The sequence below is a fragment of the Seriola dumerili genome, unplaced genomic scaffold, assembly GCF_002260705.1.
Source record: "Seriola dumerili isolate Sdu_G_001 unplaced genomic scaffold, Sdu_1.0 BDQW01000315.1, whole genome shotgun sequence".
NCBI classification, from domain to species: Eukaryota; Metazoa; Chordata; class Actinopteri; order Carangiformes; family Carangidae; genus Seriola; species Seriola dumerili.
Genome location: NW_019174570.1, coordinates 247,438 through 262,437, shown reverse-complemented (window position 1 = coordinate 262,437; position 15,000 = coordinate 247,438). Strand labels below are relative to the sequence as shown.

The 15,000-nt window shown below is 42.9% G+C and overlaps 1 protein-coding gene across 1 annotated transcript in view; it reads left to right on the top strand.

Annotated features, from left to right (window-relative positions):
- The window catches only part of lamc1 (laminin subunit gamma 1), a 53,910-nt gene extending 44,175 nt beyond the window's left edge, over positions 1-9,735 (top strand). Inside the window, exons 14-28 of the mRNA XM_022758995.1 lie at positions 1-110; positions 239-392; positions 1,317-1,459; positions 1,606-1,784; positions 1,892-2,048; positions 2,758-2,963; positions 3,041-3,120; positions 3,218-3,355; positions 3,691-3,835; positions 3,919-4,068; positions 4,436-4,550; positions 4,877-5,076; positions 5,173-5,331; positions 5,418-5,517; positions 5,999-9,735. The exon at positions 1-110 is cut by the window's left edge and continues 136 nt beyond it. Of these exons, the coding sequence (XP_022614716.1) occupies positions 1-110; positions 239-392; positions 1,317-1,459; positions 1,606-1,784; positions 1,892-2,048; positions 2,758-2,963; positions 3,041-3,120; positions 3,218-3,355; positions 3,691-3,835; positions 3,919-4,068; positions 4,436-4,550; positions 4,877-5,076; positions 5,173-5,331; positions 5,418-5,517; positions 5,999-6,255 (2,293 nt within the window). The 3' untranslated portion in view covers positions 6,256-9,735. The remainder of the gene's footprint in view (positions 111-238; positions 393-1,316; positions 1,460-1,605; positions 1,785-1,891; positions 2,049-2,757; positions 2,964-3,040; positions 3,121-3,217; positions 3,356-3,690; positions 3,836-3,918; positions 4,069-4,435; positions 4,551-4,876; positions 5,077-5,172; positions 5,332-5,417; positions 5,518-5,998) is intronic.
- The last annotated feature ends 5,265 nt before the right edge of the window (positions 9,736-15,000 follow it).

The window sequence follows — 15,000 nt, the reverse complement described above, 5'->3', positions numbered from 1 at the left end:
TGGAGAGTGTCTGAAGTGCATCTACAACACCGACGGCTTCTTCTGCGACCGCTGCAAGGAGGGTTTCTATGGCAACGCCCTGGCTACCAACCCCGCGGACAAGTGCAAACGTAAGAGGAAGTACTGAATTCCAGATCCTTGGTCTGTGCCATGTTGATGACTGAGCAGTGAAAACCCAGAAACTGTCCCTGAGGTTCTGACTGTGGGTCTGACTGGTCCACCTCTCTGTCCTCCTCAGCCTGCTCCTGTTCTCCTCTCGGTACCGTGGACCGTCAGACCAGCTGCTCCCAGGTCACGGGTCAGTGTCAGTGTCTCCCCAACGTCGCTGAGCGTGACTGCAGCGCCTGCCAGCCCGGCTTCTTCAACCTGCAGAGCGGCAACGGCTGCGAACGGTCAGATCACCTTTGCTTTAACCTTTCAGCCATTTGAGCAAATCTGACAGAAAAATAATAACAAACCTGAGCAGAAACAATAATAACTTTATTTACAACACATTTTTCTTAACAAAGTGTCATCTGCATAGAAATGAAAAGACGCACCGTGATTGTGAAGAATAGGTGCAGCAGCTAAACTGGGAAATGTTGAGTCCACTATTATTTCGCAGCAAAACCGGACTCATGTGTTCGTTTGATGAAGTATGCAGGACACAGACTTAAAGTTCAACACGTCTAATTTATTACAAGTATAGCCAAGCATAGAAGTCTGAGATTGCTTACAGAGCTCTGGACTCACACTGCTCTCCTCTCGCCTGTCTAAGCAGAGTGCAGCCCTCCCTTCTTTCAGTCACTCACTCTTATACACATTCTCATCACTCCCCCTCTTCTCGCACAGCCCGACCGAACCCAGCATCTTAGCTGCACATCCTGCTATCTAAGCATGTTATCATCGTACTTTCTCGTCCTCTCTGTCCTTGTACGTCATTCTGCAATCTCAAACGGCAGACAATGTCACAATGTTCACATAGTTCATATAGTTTAAGGCTGATTCACCCTTTTAATCATACAATGCATACAGTAGCAGAAATAACATATCCCTTCAGAAGCGAAGGGGAACAAGAACAGAACCTAGAGGAACGCCTCATCTAAACTTCCGTTATCCTGGTCGACAGGAAAAGTTCTGTCAAAACTGAACGAAACTTTATTGAGACACGTTCTTTAGATTATAATGTTTATCATTCCTGATTTAATGATCCTACTTTAACGCGTCCAGCCTCCACAGGCTCCTGTGGTCAGTATTCGCCCTCGGTCCAGATTTGTCTGCACGCAGGGTTAAGTTTTAAATTTCCCTCACGCCATCTCTTTTGGTGTTCCCAACAGGTGCAACTGTAATCCCATTGGCTCTACCAACGGTCAGTGTGACATCACTTCAGGACAGTGCGAGTGTCAGCCCGGCGTCACCGGCCTGCACTGCGAACGCTGCGAGGTCAACTTCTTCGGCTTCAGCTCGTCCGGCTGCAAACGTAAGGACGATGACATCACTGATTTACGACACTGTGCTAGTTTATTGGGTGACCACAGGGGTTACCATGGAAACAGCCAGTGCGGTGTAGATTCAGGAAGTTGTAATGCCTGTAAATCAGAGCGATGTTTTGTGTGTGACCTGCAGCCTGCGACTGTGACCCCGAGGGCTCTCAGTCGGGTCAGTGTAAGGAGGACGGCCGCTGCGAGTGTCGGCCCGGCTTCGTCGGAGCTCGATGTGACATGTGTGAGGAAAATTACTTCTACAACCGCTCGGTGCCGGGCTGCCAGCAGTGCCCCTCCTGCTACAGTCTGGTCAGAGACAAGGTGAGGACAGCTGAGTGCCTACACGCCACTGAACGCATCGAGAACGAGCCTGAAAGCTGGATACGTGGGTCATCACAGAGCGTGAGTTAATGTTTGTGTGTCTCCAGGTGAACCAGCAGAGGCAGAAGCTTCACGACCTGCAGACCTTGATCGATAACCTGGGCTCAGGTCAGGAGACCGTCAGCGATAAGGCCTTCGAGGACCGACTGAAGGAGGCGGAGCGAGCCATCATGGAGCTGCTGGAGGAGGCTCAGACCAGCAAAGGTAACACGACCTCGACAGCGTCACTCTTACTGCTCCTCCTCCTCCGCTATGATGTCATTTAAATGCACAACATCAGTGAGGAGTTTCAGGTCTTTCAACACCAGACGCCCTCACCCAGGTGACCCAGCCGGCTGGGTCACCTGATCCACAGCCACCTTGAAGCAACTTCTGTTGCCTCGGTGACCAACTTGTTACCCCTTTGTCCAGTGTCCAAAACCTCAAGTTACAGCTCAGGACAGAGAGGAGGGTTTCTGTGGGCCCACACCCTGCTGAAAGTTTTGGAACTACAGTTCCCATAATACTTTAGTGGTTGTAGAAACATGCTGAATTGGTTATTAGCAGCTCTTGTTTGCAGAGTACCTGCTGATGTTCAGACGACTGTCACTGTGTCACTGAAGGAAACTTAAAAACACGAGGATCTGAAGATCTGCAGCGTCTTTTTTCTTTGGTTTTAAAGCAGATTTCTGGAGCTTTATTCTGGAGGGATATCAGAGATAATGACATTGTCAGGAAGTGGAAGTCACGCTGAATCTAAAAATATGCGTTTCATTACTGTGTGTTCAGATTTGACTGAGTTATGACTCAGAGATGAAGGAGTGCGATTTGGATTTTTAGTTATTTTCTGTAAACTTCATGTTCTGGGCGTGTTTGTTTTCTAAAGCTTCAGTCTCTGCTGGAGTGTTTATGATTTGACCTTTGACCCCCGCAGACGTAGACAAAGGCCTGCTGGATCGCCTGAACACCATCAACAACACTCTGACCACTCAGTGGAACCGACTGCAGAGCATCCGCAACACGGTGGACGACACCGGCAGTCAGGCCGACCGCGCCCGCACCCGAGTCCGTGACGCCGAGAACCTGATCAACCAAGCCCGGCTGGAGCTGGACAAGGCCAAGGACGCCGTCAGCAAAGTGGTGAGTGAGGTTGCTGTCGTCACGGCAACTGTTAGACTCATTAACAGAGTCTGACTTGATGTTGATGTCGTCTGCAGGACATCAAACCCCCCGGCGGCACCGGAGAGCCCAACAACATGACGCTGCTGGCTGAGGAGGCTCGAAGACTGGCTGAGAAGTAAGACCACAACACACACACACACACAGAGAAACACGTTTAAACTTCTGGTAATGGAACCTCCCTCTAACACACCGCTGTCGTTTGTCTTGTGCAGGCACAAGATGGACGCCGATCAGATTGAGAAGATCGCCAAGGACGCCAACGACACGTCGACCAAAGCGTACAACCTGCTGATGAAGACTCTGGACGGAGAGAGCAGGACGAGCCAGGAGATCGACGAGCTCAACAGGAAGTGCGTCACAGCTCCGCCTCCTCCTCTGTTCCTCAGTTACACACATTGATTCACATATAATCAATTAACACGACAGTTATTTTCTCAAATGATAGATTCATTATTTTGTTGTTTTTGTATTTTGCTAAGCTAAGTTAGCTGCTTCCCCTTGTTCCCAGTCTTTATGCTAAGCTCAGTTAGCTGTTCTGCCTTTTCCGCTCTTTATGCTAAGTTAGCTAAATGATCGCTTCATTATTTTGTCAGTGAAATGACAAAAAATAACCGTAATAATTTGCCGGAGCCCAAAGATGTTCACTTGACTGTCATGTGACGGAGTCCTGCTCTGTCCTGCTCAGGTACAACGAAGCCAAGGAGCTGGCTAAGAACCTGGAGAAACAGGCCAACAAGGTCCAGGCCGAGGCCGAAGACGCCGGGAACAAAGCTCTGAAGATCTTCGCCAACCTGACCAGCCTCCCGCCGTTCAACACCAAGGCTCTGGAGGTGACAGACCACATTCAGACCGGACATCTCTGCCGACGGTAAACGTCTCGGTGTGGAGTGTTGACCGCTGTTTCTGTTTTCAGGACGAAGCCACAAAGATCAAGAAGGAGGCGTCGGACCTGGACAAGCTGATCGACAAGACGGAGAAGGAGTACAATGACCTCAGAGAGGACCTGAAGCCCAAAGAGCTGGAAGTCCGCAAACTGCTGGAGAAAGGCAAAAGTGAGCAGCAGGTATGTTAAGGAGCCGCTCACCTGTCTGAACACGGAGAAGATGGCTTGGTTGTTATGGTTACACAGGTTACACATGGTTCATTTAGGTTATATTTGGAAAGAGCCAGGCTAGCTGTTTCTCCTTCTTTCCAAGTCTTTATGCTAAGCTAAGTTAGCTGTTTCCCCTTGTTTCCAGTAATAATGCTAAGCTAAGTTAGCTGTTTCCCTTTGTTTCCAGTCATAATGCTAAGCGAAGCTAGCTGTTTACCCTTGTTTCAAGTCATTATGCTAAGCTAAGTTAGCTGTTTTTCCTTGTTCCCGGTCTTTATGCTAAGCTAAATTAGCTGTTTGATGATGCTAGCGTCTGCTTCCTGTTTCTTTTGGACAGACTGCTGATCAGCTGTTAGCTCGCGCAGATGCCGCCAAAGCTCTGGCAGAGGAAGCGGCGAAGAAGGGTCAGTCGACCTTCAGGGAGGCCGAGGGCATCCTGAACGACCTCAGAGGTACATGACTGTCCACCTGTCGATCTCTCTACCTGTCCACCTGTCAACCTGACTGATGTATATTAAAGTTGGTTTAAAATATAACTGTGTCTTAGTTAAAGGGTTTTTAAGAGACAAAAACAAAATACCATTTCAGGTATCTTTAATTAATTCAAAATAATTTGTAACTTAAAACCACCTTAATCTTTCATTTCATACTTAAATATTTGTAGCTAATTATTGTAATTATTGCATAAAGAAATAGATTTTTAATGGATCGTCTCAACAAATTAAGGGATTTTTTAAGGGCTGAAGTGAAAACTCCTCCCATTCTTCTTCTCCTGCAGACTTTGACAAGAGGGTCAACGACAACAAAACTGCCGCTGAAGAGGCCATGAAGAAGATCCCCGCCATCAACGCCACCATCATGGCCGCCAACGAGAAGACCAGGCAGGCGGAGGCGGCGCTCGGAAACGCAGCCGCAGACGCCCGTGAGGCCAAGAACAAGGCGGAGGAGGCGGAGAGGATCGCCAGCAATGTGCAGAAGGTAAACCAACAGTGGCCGGCTCTCTGCGGTTACCTGGAAACTGTTGCCTAGGTTACTGGTTTCATTTCCAGCACTGATATCATCCCGTGTGCTCAGGGCTCAGCCAAGACCAAGGAGGACGCGGAGAAGGCGTTCCAGGACACCAACAAGCTGGACAACGAGGTCAACGACATGATGGACCAGCTGAGCACTGCCGAGCAGGAGCTGGCCAGGAAGAAGGCGGAGGCTGACCAGGACATGATGATGGCGGGAATGGTACGACCCGGTCCGGACACCACTGTGAGCTTTTAATAATGAAGTTAATGAATCAGCTGACACTGTTTACTGTCACTGACCTGCAGGCGTCCAACAATGCCAAGGAGGCGGAGGACAACGCCCGCAAAGCCAAGAGCGCCGTGAAGACGGTCCTGAGCACCATCACCGCCCTGCTGGATCAGCTGGGTAAGACCACGGTCTGAGACTCATGATGATCCGGTTCACAGAGAGATCCGGGTCACTGGTATCAGACTGAGGGAACAATTAATCAATAACCTTCTTGGCTCCGTCTGATTGGTTTAGATTGATTAAGGTGATGTCAGGTCTGAAGTTTTCCCTTCTTTGACTCCAATTGTTTACACTTTTTATGCTAAGCTAAGTTAGCTGCTTCTCCTTGTTCCCGGTCTTTAAGCTAAGCTAAGTTAGCTGCTTCTCCTTGTTCCCAGTCTTTATGCTAAGCTAAGTTAGCTGCTTCTCCTTGTTCCCAGTCTTTATGCTAAGCTAAGTTAGCTGCTTCTCTTTGTTCCCGGTCTTTATGCTAAGCTAAGTTAGCTGCTTCTCCTTGTTCCCGGTCTTTAAGCTAAGCTAAGTTAGCTGTTCCCCCTTGTTCTCGATCTTTATGCTAAGCTAAGTTAATAAAGTCTTGCCTCCTTTGTCTCCTACGCAGGAAACATTGACAAGGTGGACCTGAGCAAACTGAACCAGATCGACGAGTCACTGAAGCGGGCCAAGGGCAAGATGGCCGACAGTGATCTGGACAGGAAGCTGGCGGAGCTGAACAACGTAGCGCAGACCCAGGAGGAGATGATCAACGACTACGACCGGCAGATCCGCGAGATCCGCGCTGACATCAACAACCTCAACGACATCAAGAACACGTTACCTGACGGCTGCTTCAACACGCCGTCCCTGGAGAGGCCTTAACCCCGCCCTCCTCCTCCTCCTCCTCCTCCACCGCCCCGCCTCCAACACTCCCCCCTTCACATCTAACACTCCGGCGAACATGCCGACTTTTACCAAAACAGTTTTTTAAACCTTTTGTTTTCAGATTCTTGTCTTTGATTTTCAAAACCACGTTCACGGTTTTTTAACGAAAGAGAAGCAGCTGTTTTTTGTTTTTTTTTGTTTTTGTTTTTTCAAGACGCAGTAACGTGGTTACGGTAGAATGAACTAAGCGGCGTAGAGAAGCCGTGCAGAGAGGTGGAGGACCTCGGAGAAAAACCAGAACCACAATCCCGACGTGACTGCACCCGTCTGAAGTTTCACCGACGCAGAAAAAACCACAGAAGAAGTTCCTCCCGCCTCGAGGAACGTCCGCTCGCGTTTTCGTCTTTCACCCGTCACTCCATCAGTTCTCAGCCAGCTGAATGTACGGCGACACTGTTAGAACCTTTTTCTCTTTTACTTTGAAACCAGAAACCACACAGTGAAGGAATCCTCTCTTCTTTGATTTTCTCTCCTCTTTTCTCCCAAAGCTTCAGAGGAAGTGTTTCACTCCTCTCTTCAGCAGTATTTTCACCTCCAGTGAGTCGCGACCATGAGCAAAGTCCAGCTGGCTCTGCTGGTCTACATCAAACCAGACGCACCTGAAGTCCTGACCTGAAAGTCTTGTGCAAGTTTTTTATTAAACTAGAGTTTTGTTCCCATGAGAAATGTTGGACAGACCACGAGTTCTGATCTCACAATCTGTCACAGAGATCTGGTGGGAACACGTTCCTTGGCGTTGTGTTCAGGATCATGCAGGAACACGACAGCTTCTTTATCGTGTGTGCAAGACTACATGGGAACGAGATATTAGTTCCCACACATTGTCTTCTACAAGTGTTATTAACCTGCACACAGAAGGTATTAGTGAGTAATTATCTTGTGAACGTCTCTCAGGACTTCAGGCGCTCTGTCTTTGATCTACGGTGGCTGACGATGTCAAACGAGCTGCAACGGCCCAAAACTCTTCCATCAGGAGAAACGAACTGCAGATTCAAAAAACACAAACGAAAATACAAAAACAAACACAACAATGGAAACGAGCTGCAGATGAAACAACGAGCTGCAGGAAGATGAAACAAAAACATGAACAACAAACACGTTGCAAATACACAAACAACAACAAGAACACACAAACCTCCAAAACAAATGCAACAGAGAAAACGGGAGACAACACATGCAGAAGAGCTCCAGGCCTGTAGGAGGAGCTTCAGGCCTGTAGGAGGAGCTCCAGGCCTGTAGGAGGAGCTCCAGGCCTGTAGGAGGAGCTCCAGGCCTGTAGGAGGAGCTTCAGGCCTGTAGGAGGAGCTCCAGGCCTGTAGGAGGAGCTCTCAGTGGAACACCCACAGACTGTCTATAAGCTAACGCTAACGCTTGCTACATTATCTGTTGCTCTTTTATAATAGTGTAACAACTACGGACAAATGTAACAACTCTTGTTTCCACCTTCATACTCTCTCGTTGGGTCAAAGGTCAAAGGTCCACTCCTAATTCTCGAAGTTCAAGCTAATGCTCAAGGTGTTAGAGCTCCCCCTACAGGCCTGGAGCTCTTCTGTTGTGTTGTTTGGATATGCAGCGTTTTTATTTGACAGTCGGAGCCGGAGCCGTAGTGTTTTCAGGTTGTGCGTCCGTACGTCCCATTCTCTAGATCAAAGGTCAAAGGTCATGGTCGTGGCGACCTCACAATGGCCTTGTAACGCCTTGAGGGAATTTCTTTAGATTTGGTAAAAACCTGGACTCAAGGAGGAGCTGATTAGAATCTGGTGGCCAAAGTTCAAAGGTCAAGGCCACAGGGATCTCACAGAACATGATTTTGGATTTGTGAACACGATATCTCGAGAACACAAAGTGTTTTGGCGCTGGGATACAACTGCGAGGCGGTAGTTCTAGTTCCTGTTGCATAATGTTTGGAGGTTTGTGTGTTGTTGTTGTTGTTTGTGAATTTGCGGCGTGTTTGTTTCTGTTTTGACGTCCTGCAGCTCGTTGTTTCATCTGCGGCTCGTTTCCGTTCTTGTTCGTTTGTGTTTCTGAACTTGCAGCTCGTTTCTCCTGATGGAAGCGTTCTGGGCCGTTGCAGCTCGTTGGACCTCGTCAGCCACCGTATGAATCAGCTGTGACGCTTCTCACTGCGGTCAAACACCATTTCATGTACGGACGTTACAACACCACACAGCTTCTTTTTTATCGTCTGTCCTTCTCCCACAAGTTGCTGCTTATCACTGGTGTTTTTTTGTTTTTTTTACCAATCACACATTAACATTTTCCTCCAGGCTAAAATCCAACACTATGCAACTTTGTACATTTTGCGTAGCGAGAATTTTTATCTGATACACTGGTGCTAATAATTATTTCAAATGTTATATTTTTGTGTGAATGTTTTTTATTATGACATAGAGTGAGGATTTGTTATTTGTGTAAATATATGCTTCAATGATTCAGGACTGGCTGATTCTAAGAAATAAAACTCCAACATGCAAAACAGCCACTTCAAGTTCTATCACAATCAATCAACTGAAACCTCCAGGTTAAATATATATAGATCTCTATGATAACGTCTGTGGTATGTTATTATTATCATATGCTTGCTTGTATACAAGGCTCAGTGTTGCTGCCTCATAGCGATGCCAATATTTCATTTGTGTTTTATTGATTCTCTGGGTTTTCAATCGTTAACTCGACCTAACTGAATATTTTTGTTTATAGTTTTTTTTTTTTTTTTTGGCCCTTTCACCAATCAGGATGTGTTTCAGAGCGGTGGGCGTGGCCCGCCACCTCGTTTTTACTGAATTTATTGGCTCGACTCCATAATGAGATGATGAGCTCGGTCACGTTGCTACGGTAGTTAACTGTTTTTAATTAGTGTTTTGTGCCTTAATATAAAGTTTGGTTGTAATCACAGCCCCAGTGACGGGCTCCACTTGTTATCTCACAGAAATGTCCTCGTCGTTCTCGCTCATTCACGCCGTCTCCTCCTGTCGGTACTGAAGCAGGGTTCTTTAAACATCAGGTCCAAACAGAGCCAAAAAAAGATCCTGATCCAGGAAGTAAGAGTCGAACACTTTGTTAGTTTAACATCTGAACCTGAACAGAAGAAGAGTTTCTGTGACAGAGGATCTAAATGATCTGGACTCTTACAACTTGTCATCCATTTTGTTCTTTCTCTCCCTCCATCCTTTCTCCCGCTCTGCAGGACGTGCAGCACACGCAGACATGATGTATAAACAGTATTTTAAGTTATAATGTACCAGTTATTTGTGTTGTAACCCTGTTGTCTTAGATGGTGACGTGTGTGTGCTGCGCAGCCTGCAGGACGCCTCTGTGACGTCATGTTTTCCCGCCCTGCGAGGACCTGAATGACCCTGTTTGTCCCCATGTGCCTGTAAATCCAAACTTAACATTTGAATAATAAAAAGATTACTACAGGAAGAGTGTGTAAGTGTGTGTGTATCACATGGAGGCTGTTGGTGTTAGCTAACACGTCTGACGCTAAACTACAGTATGAACTGCTGGTGTACCAGATCATGAACCTATAGGGAAAATGTAAAAGGTTTGAAATGATCTAGAAATGTGTGATAGGTTTGTTTCTTAGCGCCCTAAAAAATGTATTTAATTTACTGAATTTCCATGTAACAGTTTTAGTAAGTAAAGCAAAATACACTTAAATCAAATACGTTATCTTATTTTAATTTGGTGAAAGAGAAGAAGAACTCCTCTATTAGGTCGCTGATGTTTTGCTCTTTACCAACATGAATGTAATGAACCAGCTGTGGCGCCGTCGTCACTGTTCACACACTTTCTCACTGACTTCAACATCAACATGAATTTCATTAATCCCTCTGCCTCGTTACAGCAGCAGCTGGATGTGATGGTTCATTTCCCCTCATTTCATAATGCATGTGTTAGAACAGACATGTAAATATAAAACACGAGACAAGTAAAAGTATAGAAAACTTAAATTACAAAAAGCTAAATAAAAATAATGAAACAAAATTAATCATTTCTTTCTGTTATATGCTGCACTGTGTAGGTTTATATCTATTAAACTGTGCAGAAATATTTTTATGGTTTTATTTTTATATTATTTTACTACATTTATGTACAATATTTACTTTGTTCACATTCTAATGTTTATTTTATGTAAATATATTTGCATGTTCTTCATTCACCAGTTGACCAGGTGCCTTGTGGTTCCCAGCTGAGAGCAGCAGGTGGCGTCAGAGTCCTGTTTGTGTTTGTGCTGCTCTTTGGCTGCAGGAGCAAAGTGAGGGACTGAACAGACACTTGTACATTATATCTTCAGACATGTTTGTTTCAGCGCAGACGGAGGAACCTGATCACTAACTACAGTCCAACCAGAAATCACAGAGTGCAGCACAGATCAACAAACACTGAGACGATGAGTCAAACTCTGTGTTTGACTTTGTCTAAACGGAGAAAATGAGCAGGGGGAGGAAAAGATCTGCACTGTACAGATATGGATCTCTTCAAACAACCCTCTTATTTATTCATTTACTTATTTATTTTACTGTCATTCATGACAAGAAAGAGGTTGAACAGAATATTTTTAATCACATGATAAAGTAAAACTTACAGAAGCTCTTTATAGATGAAGTGATTAGTCACTAGATCAATAAGTTTAACTGAAAGGTAATAAATAAAGGAAATAATAAAAGTCAGAATTATGAAAAAAGAAATTAAAATTATAATAATCAAAAGTTTTGACAGAAATATGACGTCATGAGTCAAAACTATGAGATAATAAAGATAATGACATGATGAGGATGATGATGATGATGATGATGATGATGTTATGAGATTACAAAGTTGTGACCATCTGTGTAAACATGAATTTGACATAAGTCAAATTCATGAGACAGGAAGTCAAAACAAAGACTTCATAAATACAACATATGATCTGAAAGTTAAAAGTAAGAGATGAAATGTCAGAATTATGACTTTCTTTAAGATAATAAGTTAAACTTTTGGCACTGTTTGATAGAGTTGTGTATTGACTTGGAGCAACAATAAAAATACATTTATACTATTATTATACTATTATATTATTGTATGTTTTAATTTTGTAGATGTACAAAATGTTTTATTTTAATCGTTTTAATTTTTTTGTATTTTAAAAAAAACATTTTGTGATATAGTAGTAATTTTTCTTTTTATTATACTTTTTTATAGCCTAACTTAAATTTTATTTTTCATAATTCCACAATACAAAAACTCAAGTCTCCAACCAGCATTAAACACAGGAGAAAAGAAAAAGAAGCAACAAATATATCAACTCCACACACAAAAACATTTATTTTACTTTTTATTTAAATGAAGCAATTAATTGTTTAGTATATGAAATGAAAAAAAAACTTGATTTACCACTTTATATATATATATACACTGTAAAATAAAAATCGTAAAAAAAAAAAAACGGTCAAATGACTGGCAGCAACAGCTACCAAAAGCAAAACATCCTAATTCAAATAAAGTGTAAATAAATAAATAAATTTACAGAGAAAAACTGTTATTTTACAGATTTCTCCTAATTTATTTTGATCAAACTCCTTTAATAAAGTGACGCCACTAAAGTTTCTGCAGAGAAACTTTTTCCTAATAATAAAATTAAGTGTCAATCAATGAAATATTAACACAAGCTTAATATTGTAAAGTAAACCTTTTGTTTTGGAAGACAAAGTAAAAAATACTGTGTAAAACAGATTAAAATCATCTCAAACTTCAACTTGCAGTATTTGTGTCAACATTGAATGAAGTGTAAAGTAATGTTAAAACCTGTAGAAGCACAATCTAAATACAATATTTACTGATTCAGATTCAGATCAATTTTCTTACATTTCTCATAAAATATAATAAACTGAAGAAATGCTAATGAAACTGTTAAGTCTCTGTATGTAGTCTTTCAACTAGTGGGGTTGGAAACTTAATTACAAATAACAAACACACCACTATTGACTTTATAACATTTTTATTTAATATATTCAGATGTAAATTTACAATATCAACCAATTATTCACAAATAGTTCTTCAGAGCCCCGGGATGATCTGAAGAACTAAAACTGGCATTTCTCCATTGGTCTATCTTGCCTGTTAAGGTTCCTATAATGAGGAGGTGATGATGTCACCTCTGAAAGAGGGGGGGCTGTGGAGCTGAGGGGGGGTGGTCTGTTGTTTTTTAGCTTGTATCTTCCAATTCAGTTTTATCTTGTTTTCCACAGTATTCTCCATATAGTTCTGACAACATATGTGGACAAACATTATACTATCTTTTATGTCAGAATCCCAACTATACAGTGTATTAATAAGTCAAATCTAAACATACCACAAAGGTCAATGAATCTTTACCAGAAGTGACGGTGCAACGGAGCAGATGAAGAAAAATCCACCTTCAAACTGCCAGTAATCAGCTGGATCCTTGGAGCATCTGGGGAGAAAAGAAATAACAGCCTAAAGATGTTGTTTAATACTTTTATCATATATTATTATTATCATCCCCATATAAGATGTTTTACCCTCCTCTTCCCCTTTTAAAAATGAAGCAGAGTAACAGTTTACTCAGAGTACGTCACCTTTCATTAACAGCAGTGAGTGACCGTTTACGTGCTGACGTCACTGTAGTGTCTCATCGCCAGTCTCTGGAGTTTCTGTTTCCGGTAGAGTTTATTGCTGCTCTATCTGAACACAGTTAATGTTGTTGTTTTCTTCATTACAGTGACTAACTACCTGCTGTACATTTAAACTGACCAGTTCTGCTCCAGCACCCACAGCTCTCTGCTGCTTATAGCGAACTTCACTGATTCAGCATTTGTTTACATGCTGTTTAGAACTGATTGTTACTTTAGCTTAGCAGCTAGCTCTGGCTTCTCTCTCTCTCTTGCTCAGTGTGTGTCTCGGACCAACAAATTAACTTGTTCATAAGAGTGTTGTGTTTTTGTATCTTCAGAATATTGGATTGTGATGTTTATTACAACTTCAGCGATGTCTGCTGTCATGCTGTGGACACACAGCTCCGCTCGCTAACCGGAGCTACAAACAAAATAGCATGTTAGCTATTACTCACTAATCCCTGAGTTGTCATCTGGAACATGGTGAACAATGAGGAACTGGGTGATGCCCGGCGATGGGAACCATGAGTGGTAGGCTGGAGACAACAGTCCAGACCAAGCGATAGCTGCGCGGGAGACTTCTGCTCCTCAATGTGTTTCCTGGTCCTCTCTGTCTAAGTGTACAAGTGTGTACAAGACAGTTTTCACTTTACTCATTCTCTTCACTCATTTACCTCTCATCAGTTCGTTTAAGCTTTAAACCAGCTGACAACATTAACACATACTAGCAACACACAGTAAAATTAGCTTCTTCTACATTGAATTAAATGCTGTTATGGCTAGCGCGCTAATCACAGTTAGCTTTTCACTTTAACACGTTAATGACGCAGAATAAACATACATACTTGATGACATTTGTTTATCCGTCTATAGCATTATTTAATAAACTACACGAACACAAACAACGTCACATAAACAATAGAGTAAATGTTTTCTTACCTGATATTTTTGCAGGATATAAATTCACTTAACTTCTCTTAGGTGACCAAACAGATTCCGTCCGACCTTTCCTAATATTCCAGTTCTCCATTAAAACCCTACAACTCAAATTCACTCAAAATAAGAATTTATCAGATATAAAATGATCCAGGAAACAGGAGACCGAGTAGCAGTGCGGAGTACAGACACCCAGCAGCAGCACTCCCACTCAACACGTACTTTCAAATTTGATTCGTTATGTGTTTATGGTCTGAATCTACAGTTTGAAGTTTTCTTCAATACAACATGATGTTCATTTTTAAAAAAAGATTTTTAAGCCTGTTTCTTTGCTAGCCAAAATTAGCATCCCTGCTAATGTCACAGTTCAGGTGAAGATGCACCTTGCTAATCAAGCTAGCCAGCTAGTGCTAGCGTTAGCTGATAGCCTGTGTCAACCTGGGTTAGCCCGTGGAGGTGTTCAGTCAAAGCCCAATAAAAAGGTGAATTTAATGGACGTTAATCTAACGACGTTTGGTTTGTGTTTCTCCACATGTGACCCAGTTTAAGTGATCTGCGTTAGTGTAATGCGCAGCGTTAATGTTGGTTAATACATTGTCCATCAAGACTTCGTGATAGTTCAAGTTAAGATAACGTGACGTTTACAAAATGTGTAGACAAATATTTGTCATATAGAAGATTGTTCATTTAATACTCAAACCAGTCCTCAACTGAAGCAGACATTCANCTGTGTCAACCTGGGTTAGCCCGTGGAGGTGTTCAGTCAAAGCCCAATAAAAAGGTGAATTTAATCGACGTTAATCTAACGACGTTTGGTTTGTGTTTCTCCACATGTGACCCAGTTTAAGTGATCTGCGTTAGTGTAATGCGCAGCGTTAATGTTGGTTAATACATTGTCCATCAAGACTTCGTGATAGTTCAAGTTAAGATAACGTGACGTTTACAAAATGTGTAGACAAATATTTGTCATATAGAAGATTGTTCATTTAATACTCAAACCAGTCCTCAACTGAAGCAGACATTCATGCACCTATCCTGACAGCTGATCGATATTTGTGATTAACTGTGATCCACCGCATCTTAACTCAAGTGTTTGTGTTTTATTGTCATTTGAAAGGTTTCCACACTG